Source organism: Sinocyclocheilus rhinocerous, unplaced genomic scaffold, assembly GCF_001515625.1.
Source record: "Sinocyclocheilus rhinocerous isolate Xijiao unplaced genomic scaffold, SAMN03320098_v1.1 scaffold2560, whole genome shotgun sequence".
Classification (NCBI taxonomy): domain Eukaryota; kingdom Metazoa; phylum Chordata; class Actinopteri; order Cypriniformes; family Cyprinidae; genus Sinocyclocheilus; species Sinocyclocheilus rhinocerous.
Window position 1 is genome coordinate 162,668 of NW_015659005.1, and position 11,077 is coordinate 173,744.

The 11,077-nt window shown below is 41.7% G+C and overlaps 1 protein-coding gene across 1 annotated transcript in view; it reads left to right on the top strand.

The window, feature by feature from the left end:
* Positions 1-760: 760 nt before the first annotated feature.
* The window catches only part of LOC107723200 (nucleus accumbens-associated protein 1-like), a 13,551-nt gene continuing 3,234 nt past the window's right edge, over positions 761-11,077 (top strand). Inside the window, exons 1-5 of the mRNA XM_016531754.1 lie at positions 761-876; positions 4,327-5,313; positions 6,275-6,445; positions 7,926-8,031; positions 8,115-8,212. Of these exons, the coding sequence (XP_016387240.1) occupies positions 4,356-5,313; positions 6,275-6,445; positions 7,926-8,031; positions 8,115-8,212 (1,333 nt within the window). The 5' untranslated portion in view covers positions 761-876; positions 4,327-4,355. The remainder of the gene's footprint in view (positions 877-4,326; positions 5,314-6,274; positions 6,446-7,925; positions 8,032-8,114; positions 8,213-11,077) is intronic.

The following is an 11,077-nucleotide window of genomic DNA, read 5'->3' on the forward strand; positions in this document are numbered from 1 at the left end:
TCCCAGCCGGAGCGATGAGACAAAAACATTAAAACATTGCGTTGCATTGCGCCGTGTAAACATAAAACCATGTCTGCATTTGTGATCAGAGAAATGACAAACAACAAGCCCTACTCAGTACCTAAAGTGTAGGCCTACATATTAGTACCTTTTGAATACCGCTCCAGTGACACCCTTTTGGTCTATTAGTTTGGTCTTTATAAATTAAAATATATAGTTGACTCTGGGCCCTCACACCAGGATGATCATATTTGGGGACCACAGCGTCTAAAAAAAACTGTTCAAGAAACCTTGCATATAACAGTGTAAATCAAAAGAGCATTTCATGCTACAAATGGAACTATAGCTAACAGCTTTCTAAGGATTATCAAGGTCTTTACATAACTCATGTGACCCATAAAGTTAATTTACGCCACATTTCAGCGCTGCACGTCAGTGTTTCTTCCAGCAGCTTAGAGTCACCAAGTTTCAATGTACAAGTGCTGCCATCAAGTGGTGAGCAGAAGTAATCAATCAATTCGACTGGTGCTTTGATATGGTTGCCCTCAACTGGAGCTATTTCCCTCTTTACCCCTGCCATCTGTCCGCTGAGGACTCTGTTCTTCAGACAATCTGTGCTCAAGCTGTGAATTAACTATGGATATCATTTCCGGCAGCAAACACCGCCACACGGCAGCTGCCATCGGTGGTGACAAATTTACTGTTAGCGCATCCCGCTGGAAAAAGAGTTAGCGCTCGATGGCTCTGCGATCGACTCCGCGCCTATGCCCACAATGAATGGCTGTTTCCAGCGCGAGACAGACGAGGCGAGAGAGTGAAGGAGAGCGAGCGCGTCGGACTCCACTGAAACACTTTGAAACGGCCTCCAGCTAAGGGGTGAGTATCCCGCCTTTGAATCCGCGCGGCGCGTTGCGTCACGCGAGCGGCTGTCCTGGCATTTTGGCTGAAATCCAGTGGCTTTGAGATGTTTGGGGGGCATTGATTTGGGGAAGGTGTGCGGTGGGGGATGGGCACAGACTAATGGTACCAACAAAAAGTTTAACCACTTCACCGACCTCACTGACATGGCTGAACGCGCGTGCTGGCAGATGTTCCGGAGTCAGATCTGGCTAATTTAAAAACCCGATTTCCGGGATCTTTTTAATCTGTCAGCCAAACGGCTTATATTTATGTTTTTGATTTGAAGACGGCACTTTGAGCGTGATCGATGTTGTTGTGGCGAGGAGTAGTTCAATCATTTTCTTATTGGCGGAGTCTGGCTGACTCCCCCTACTGTCAGCGCTGGTTCAGTCTGGCTCGCCCACAGTTCGTGCATTTGTCCCGGGATGACCTGTTGATGTCTGTGAAATAAGATAAGGTGGGGTATCCGAACTAGCGCGTATTCGCCATGGAACATTCACTTTGAAATCCCGCGGACTGAAAAGTATGCACTTGGGTGTTTTTGGGATGCTAATACCGGCTGCTCATTGAATCGTTGGAGATTCTTGAGTGTTGCCGTTGTAACGGAACGGGGCGAACCCTCGTTTTGGCGGACCCGTCTAGGCCCGAGGATGTAGGTAGGCACGCTCGCTCTCGGTGCGGTGCATTAGGCAAAGACGGGACAAGAGCGGCAAACTTGCTCGTTTCGTGCGACGCGACGCACCGCTTCCCCCCGCTGCGTTTGTGCTCGCTCGCATGTAGGTGCTGCATTTCTCACAGAGTGGCTCATAGTGGGCGCTTTTGCCATCGTTCTTCACCCCCTTCACGGCCCGTGCCAGGGGAGAACACCGGACAGACGGGCAGATTGACTGACACACGGTTAGCCTGCCGCCGACACAGCCTCATAACACCGCTGTACTGGCAGGTCTGGCGGCCAAAGGTTTGCTCTTTGTTTTTTATATTCTACTTCACTGTTCTGCATTGTTGGATTAGTGCTAGTTTATCGGCGTATGTTCAATGGCTGAGTCTGCACTTCCATCACACAGGTTTGGCATCACAATATTAGACGTTTCTTTTTGCTTTGATGTGTATCAGTGGTTCTCAACTGGGGGCCCTAGGGCACTCTGTAAACTTCCTAAGGGGCCTCAATCTCGTTATATTTAAGTATATTTTAACAATTTAAATGCTTAGCTGCTTAGAACCTATATTGTAATATATGTATAAATGTAATATAAATAGTGTAGTGTATCATGTCACTTCATATGTACTATTTTTGTAGTGCAGCATACAACTTGGGTGAACAATATTGACTTTATTTTTCCTCTCTCAACAATCATACATAAAACATCTGTAGAGGAATTTTTTTTTCACTCTTCTTACATGTTTGCTTATCTTTCCTTTCAAAAAAAGTTGTAGGCTAGTTAAGCAGAGAAGTTCTGTAGCACCAAAGAAACAGATTCATGTATTTATAATGTCTTTCCTCGAAGGCACAATGTGGTAATGTTCAAATCACCAAATGTGTAAATCTTTAGATGAATTATTTTTATATATTGACAGCAACAGTTTCTGTTAGTAAAAGGGTTACAAGCACCTTTGACTTTTGACTATTGGGAACCTTGGAAGTCACAAGGGTTGAGAACCACTGACTTTCAGGGTGAGTTCAGGTAAACCAGGACAGTTTTTGATTTTGACTGCCTAAAAGTGGCCCAGTTGACATGAATTTACAAAATAATTAAAGGAATAGTTCACTCAAAAATGAAAATTCTGTCACCTTTTACTCGCCTTCAAGTTGTCCCAAAACTGTGTAAGTTTCTCTTTTCTGACAAAAGAGGATTTTTTGAAGAATGTTTGCAACCAAACAGTTGATGGTAGACATAAGCGTAGTATGGCAGGGCTGTACAGTGCGACATATATGTCGCACGTGCTACGAAAAAACTGGTCTGTGCGATGAATGTAATAAATAAATAAATAAAAATACTGTGGAAGTCATTGGGGACTACAAACTCATACAGGTTTGGAACAAGTGGAGACTAGAGAGTGAGTAAATAATGACAGAATCTTATTTTTTGGGTCAACTATCCCTTTATAGAGTAAATAATTTGTCATTGACAATAAGTGCTAGAAATTTCAGGAGTATACCTGACTATTCATTAGTAAAATAAGATTGAAGTTATGAGATTACTTTTTTCTGTGTTTTTACAAGTACATGTGATAGATGCTCCAACCTCATTGGTTATTGCATGTTGACTGTTTGAATACATGCAGATTGGCTTGTGAATAAAGACTTTAAAAGTTTGTGTCCCCTTTTGCATACTGTGATAACCATACCTAAGGTGTCCCTCTCTTCCCCCACCCCGAGGGAAAGCTTCTTAAATAAACCCTGGGCCTCTCAGTGTGTATGTGTGCCACTGCTTCTCTGGCCAACTGTAAACAAGCCGTTTTGTCTGATGTCTATGGCTTGTGTGTGTGCATGCAAGGGAGGGGGAGCGAGCCTGAAGTTAGACAAAGAGGGTACTTCTTTTACCACGAAAGTCCTGTTAGTTCTGTGTGATCAGATCAGATTCAGTGATTTTTAATGTGATGGCTTGTGTGGGAAACATGTGCCCAGATGTTCTGCCTACCGCGGTCTAATCTTAATGTGTGAAGTATATCACATCACACAGTGTTATACTGTCGTGTTGGTTTAGCTGACATGATTTGAGGGCTGTTTTTACTTCACCAAATGATTGCTAAACAATAAGCCGCGATTTTTGCGCTGACGCTAAAATGTCAATCTGTGCCTTCACTAAAAGTTCTGCCACTCATTCTGCTGATTCGCCAAAAATCCTCCCCCGACTAATATGAGCGTATTTGTTGCCTAAAAAGGAGGGAGTTGTAAGCACCACAGTTTTAAACTCTGTAGTAGTAGTTTTGGACAGCCCATTTTATAGTAGAAAGCGCAGGTTAACCGTTTCTAAAGAGTTTTCCCGGCAGCACGGCTGTGAGCTGTAATGATGGCTTTGCTCATGGTGTCACATTTAGCAGTAATAAGACTGACTGCAGTGTCAGTCAAAGCCCATTGTTTTCCACCCTCTTCCTCAACTATGACCTCAATCACTGGTTTAGTATCTCTCTGGCGCTCTCCCCCTCCCTGCTGTAGTACTGTAAAGAGTGCCATTTTATCTCTGTCTCAGCTGAATCACCATCTCATTCAGATTAGCAGTCACATCCCGCTCGCAGGATTTTAGAGGCGGCTCGCCAACCCCCTATTATTTTAACTTTTTAACTATTTACTTTAAAAGCAAATGATGGTTGCAATGAGTCTTCAGTGATGAACTACTGTGCTGCTGAGAGAATGCTGCTGACAAAGATCTCTTTCTTTCTCTTCCATCTGTCTTTCCCTCCTTCTCTTCCTCCGGTGCCGCTCAGATTTCTCTGGTGGTGCTGGCCATAGCGCCATGGCTCAGACCCTTCAGATGGCGATCCCAAACTTCGGCAACAATGTCCTGGAGTGTTTGAACGAGCAGCGGCTGCAGGGGCTGTACTGCGACGTGTCCGTGGTGGTGAAAGGCCACACCTTTAAAGCCCACCGTGCCGTGCTGGCGGCCAGCAGCTCCTACTTCCGTGACCTTTTCAACAGCAGTGCGGGCAGCAAAACCCCTACGGTGGTGGAGTTGCCCCCGGCCGTACAGCCGCAGAGCTTTCAGCAGATCCTGGCCTTCTGCTACACCGGCCGCCTCAGCATGAACGTCGGAGACCAGTTTCTGCTCATGTACACGGCCGGTTTCCTCCAGATCCAGCAGATTATGGAAAAGGGCACAGAGTTCTTCTTGAAGGTCAGCTCGCCCAGCTGCGACTCACAGGGCCTCCATACTGAAGAAACCCCTCCGTCGGAGCCTCAGAGCCCTGTTACCCAGACGGCGGCGGGTGCTGCGGCTAATGGCGGAGGCGGGGTGGTGGCTACGGCGTCCAGTCGACCCGTTTCCTGCTTGACCCCGTTGCCCCTCGTCTCTCGGGTGAAGACAGAGCAGCCGGAGGCCTCGCCGTATTCGGTGGTTTGCACGCCGGTGGCCAAGCGGCTTTGGGAAGGAGGCAATCGGGAAGGCGGCGGAGGCTTGGGGGCGGCCGGCGGAGGAGGGATGAGGAAGGCGGCTCGCTTTTCCCAAGAAATGGCACGCGGAAGCGCCATTCAGCAGCAAGGTAGCATGGGACTTGGTATGGGTCTTGGAATGGGCACAGGTGGGCACGGTGGAGGCGGAAGCACCAATGGCAATGGCACGAGCAGTGCCACCCCTGAAGGCACCAGCCCCGGTACTTTGAGTGCCTACGCCAGTGATTCGCCCATCTCTTACCATGATGATGAGGAAGAGGAGGAGGCGGTGGATGACGGCACTGAAGAGCAGTACAGGCAGCCTTGCAATTTTTTATCAAATTGTCATAACTCGTTCTTTTGGGAAAATGAAAAAGACTTCTCTCTGGTGACATATGTAGTTGATTGCAGCTCCCACACCTCAAAATTCAATCAACAACCGCTGGAGAGAACAAAGTCCCCAAGCATACTACGTTTCGATAATTTGTTACATTAGAATGCATTTCAAAATATATATTAAATGTCTGGTGCTACTTTTTTTGCAGCTGAGTTATTATTCATTTACAATCTTTTCCTTAACAGTTGTGATCAGTGAGTAAGTCCAGTTCATTTATGAGTAATTCAAACCGGTTTTGTGAACTGGATCAACAGATTCCTTAATAAGAATGATTAATTTACAAATTAAACATTACTGCTGCACCCATCAACTTTCACCATTTTTGGTGAATAAAGACACAAAAATCCAGCTCCACTCCCTATTCATTATTGCATTGTAAAATAAATAAACTACCACAACAATGTCTTCGTCTGGTTCCACTGAAGAAAACAGAATTCATACAGGTTTGATGATGGCAGAATAGAATTTTCATTTTTAAGTTTTAAATTAGCACTTCCTAAACCGGCACTTCCTTTGATCCTGGTTCCCATTTTAACAAGTTAACTATTGTCTACTTTCTTTTGTGCTTCTTAAATAGGAATATCATCATAGCTAAATTCACACTTTTTGTTAAATGCTTAAACTGTTTTGGAGCTCATGAATATGTTATCAGAAGTTCTTCTTATCTTCGCTCAGACGGCATGAAAACCGAATGTGTTCTGATGCCTTTGGATTTCACAGGTCTTTTATTAGTCTTGGTCCCAAGAGCTCTGTATTATCTGTCTGTTTTTGAGAGTCAAAAGACTTGAGTACTGGTTTAATCTTCACGGCTGTCTAGACTGCGTGCGCGGTGGTCACGTTTTTGTCTTCACGCTTTCTCTACTCTTCATAAACTTCGTTCCCTTTCTCAGCAGGCGAACGTGTGGAGGCCTTGCCGGACCACTCAGAGACGCGGCCCAGGATGCGTGGCCGACAGGGTCTTGCCTCTCTCCCTGCCGAGCTCATCGCTCAGATCGGCAACCGCTGTCACCCTAAACTTTATGAGGAAGGTGACCCTGCAGAGAAACTGGAGCTAGTTTCAGGTCTGAGTCTAATCACTGTACCTGTTCATTAACAAAACGCAACAGATGAACCAAAGTATCTTGAGTCAAAGGTATATTATAGTGGAAAAAATCATTCTTTTGTTGTTCAAACCATCATCATATCATCCTGTATGGATTTTAGGAAAACATCTGCTGAGAAAACAATGTTAAAGTTAATCTATAGAAGAGTCAAATAGGAAGAGTCATGTTCAATAGCCCATGAAAAGCAAATGATCTTGTGTGGTGATTGATAGGTCAACGGTGTTTGGAGAAGCCGTGTTTTGGTATTGTGGTGTAGAACAGGTTTTGTTGAGTGACTGTAGGGTAGTGGGGGCTTTTGTGAGGTGTAAAGCATGGCCTTAAGTGACTCTGAGCCGTCCGACTGGATCTGTTCAGTACACATAACAGAGGAATTCTGCCAATCGCTGGAACTTTATTTAAACAGCAGTCGCATATAATAAACATACAGCTCAGAGTGCTTTACAAATACGATAAAAGAAAGCATTTGAACAAGACCAAACATGAAGCAATACAAAGTGGAAAATTAAATGAGGAATTGAAACAGACGAGAAGACTAGCAATAAAAAGGTCTTTAGAAAAAAATTGTCATTAAAAGATGAACAAATACAAAGCGCTGGAGGAGTGAAAAGCAAAAATGGAAATGAGACAAAAATGTTTAATTAAGAGCAAGAAAAGAAGGTTTTGAATGGTTTGAATTAGTTTTAGTAAAGCTCCCCCCACCCCACGCATGGAGGTAGGATTTGTTTTTTGAATTCTAATGAAACAACGTCTGTTTTGACTTATTTTCCCTCACAGGAAAAAATGACATTTTAAAATGTTAAATAGAAAACCGTTATTTTAAATACACTTATTTTTAAATAAGTTCTCACAATACTATTGTTTTTACTGTATTGTCTTGTCCAGTCATTGTGAGCATTAGAGACTTCTTTCAAAAGAATGAAATCTTACCTATTCAAAACTGAGTTTATTCTAATTTTCTTTTTATTTGGAGCAATATTCTGTATTTGAAAAGTTGCATTTAATGAGCATCTGCAGTGAGCACAACACTGCATAAGTTATCACACAGATGGATGCAGTAGAACAACAACCATATTTAATGAAGCCATAGGTGTAGAAAAGCTACATGAATAGAAAAACAGTTGTTAACACAACAGTCAGCGCTCAAACTTCACAAGTCACTGTTAGCACTAACTAACACACATGAATGATCTTTAGCAGTAATAAGGAAAGCTGATTTTTGCTTTGAAAAAAAGCAAAAAAAAATGTTTTTTTGAGCTTTGTGTGATTAGTATTCATTAATTTAGCATTCATTTTTGGGACATCTATGCATTCATGCAAATCGACGAGTCATAAGGCATTTGTCAGTCTTTCAATATGTAACTGCTTATATATCTTGAGGACATGAATATGAATGAAGTTTCACACCTTTTTAAGTGAGATTCACATATATTGTCGACAGGCACCAGTGTGTACATCTCACGAGCTCAGCTGATGAACTGTCACGTCAGTGCGGGGACCAGACACAAAGTCCTTCTGAGGAGGCTGCTGGCTGCTTTCTTCGACAGGTGAGTCTGGGAAACATCAAAGATGTCTTCCATAATAGTGAAACTGTATGACGTTTAACTTTCTGTTTCTGTATGACGTACAGGAGTACTCTGGCCAACAGCTGTGGAACCGGCATCCGTTCCTCCACCAATGATCCCAGCCGTAAGCCGCTGGACAGCCGAGTGTTGCACGCAGTCAAGTGTGAGTTCCCGCTCTTTTATATTATTTCACCCAAAAATGAAAATTCTGTCATCGTTTACTCACCCTGATCAGGGCTCGCAAAATTTCAAAATCTCTGGTAGCCCTTTGGGGACAGACATTCTTCAGATTTTGGTAGCCCAAAATGAATTTAAGTAGCCTGAACAAAAAAAAATAAAGGCATCGGCTGAACTTCACTGCGGACAAATCAGCATGATTAAAAACTTCAGTGATTGCTTTTTTTCTTCAAATAACAAGTCAAGAGAGTAGTGGAGCAACAGATCACAAAACCCACGGCTCGGATCATATTGCATTATCATATCAGATTTTGAGTAACAGATTGGATCATTTTGCAGATGAGCAAAAAAAAAATATGGTTCTTTATTATTTAAATAACAGAATACTTCTTTGATACCACAGCAAAAACTAGTAGCATATAGGGATGTAACGATTCACTCAACTCACGATGCGATGCGATACAATTCACGATACTGATTTCACAATACAATTTTTCTTTTTAACAAAATGAAATTTAAGACAAATTATAAATGAAAAGGTGTCCTTTTATTATTTCTCCAACAAAATGCTGCACATTTCTTTGTGAAATTGAAATATGTCAAATAATAAAACTAACTTGAAATTTTTAAACAAATCCTAAATCAAATAATTAAATAATAATACAAATAAAATAAATCTCTTCATATGAACAAACTAAGGCTTTGGCTGTGCTTTTTCCATTTAAAATCAGAGGCAACCACTGCATTTTAATCACGATCCAAACAAAGATGCTAAATACATGTTATTTAGATTGCAATTAGATTGTATAATTTCGAAATTTGAAGCAAAAACAGAAATGGGACTTGGTATGGGTCTTGGAATGGGCACAGGTGGGCACGGTGGAGGCGGAAGCACCAATGGCAATGGCACGAGCAGTGCCACCCCTGAAGGCACCAGCCCCGGTACTTTGAGTGCCTACGCCAGTGATTCGCCCATCTCTTACCATGATGATGAGGAAGAAGAGGAGGCGGTGGATGACGGCACTGAAGAGCAGTACAGGCAGATCTGCAACATGTACACCATGTACAGCATGCTCAACGTGGGTGCTACAGGTGAGTCCACAGCACTGTTGCATCCGATGAAATGCTTGAAATCATTTACTCAACCTCATGTTGTTCTAAACTTGTATGACGACTTTATCTTCAATGGAAAAGAGCTGGTGAAATTTTAACAGTGTGCTTGTTGCCTTTTCCATGGGATTACAATGAATGCAGACTGGAGCTTTTAAACTTAAAAAAAAGATGCAAATGCACCATAAAAGTTGTCCATATGACTCATGCACTATAATTCAAGTTTTCTGAAGCCATGTGATAGCTTTTTGCAAGAAATTGACTGAAATTTACAATTAAATGTCGACATAATTTTACTCTATATATTTTTAGATTTTTTGAAACTGTATGACGTTTAACTTTCTGTTTCTGTATGACGTACAGGAGTACTCTGGCCAACAGCTGTGGAACCGGCATCCGTTCCTCCACCAATGATCCCAGCCGTAAGCCGCTGGACAGCCGAGTGTTGCACGCAGTCAAGTGTGAGTTCCCGCTCTTTTATATTATTTCACCCAAAAATGAAAATTCTGTCATCGTTTACTCACCCTGATCAGGGCTCGCAAAATTTCAAAATCTCTGGTAGCCCTTTGGGGACAGACATTCTTCAGATTTTGGTAGCCCAAAATGAATTTAAGTAGCCTGAACAAAAAAAAATAAAGGCATCGGCTGAACTTCACTGCGGACAAATCAGCATGATTAAAAACTTCAGTGATTGCTTTTTTTCTTCAAATAACAAGTCAAGAGAGTAGTGGAGCAACAGATCACAAAACCCACGGCTCGGATCATATTGCATTATCATATCAGATTTTGAGTAACAGATTGGATCATTTTGCAGATGAGCAAAAAAAAAATATGGTTCTTTATTATTTAAATAACAGAATACTTCTTTGATACCACAGCAAAAACTAGTAGCATATAGGGATGTAACGATTCACTCAACTCACGATGCGATGCGATACAATTCACGATACTGATTTCACAATACAATTTTTCTTTTTAACAAAATGAGATTTAAGAAAAGGTGTCCTTTTATTATTTCTCCAACAAAATTCTTTTAATTTCTTTGTGAAATTGAAATATGTCAAATAATAAAACTAACTTGAAATTTTTAAACAAATCCTAAATCAAATAATTAAATAATAATACAAATAAAATAAATCTCTTCATATGAACAAACTAAGGCTTTGGCTGTGCTTTTCCATTTTAAATCAGAGGCAACCACTGTATTTTAATCATGATCCAAACAAAGATGCTAAATACATGTTATTTAGATTGCAATTAGATTGTATAATTTCGAAATTTGAAGCAAAAACAGAATGGTCTGATTTTAGCTTTGTAAATGAGATGCAAATGTCACTCTCTGACAGCAGGTGGCGCTTATGGAACAGCAGGTGTTTATAGGCTGCAGCCCCTTTAAGACCGAATGCACGGATTCAATATAATAATGCACTTGAGATTTCTTTCTCCACTGTTTACGTTCACTTAAGAATAGGGCTGGACAATAATTCAATATCAATATGTATCGCGATATAATTTTTTTCAATAACGGTGATATGATTTTTAAACACATTTCCGATATTTCGATATACATTACCAGTTTCCCATACATTGATTTATTTGTGCCGTTTGACTCTGAGCTGCTTTGTTTACAGCCGTTACTGGGGAAACCTCTAGTTTTATCACTCTAAAAGCGCCTCCTGCTGGCAGAGAATGAGTTTTCATTTTAAATAAGCCCGTCTCCAGCAACATTTCCAGTTTTTGT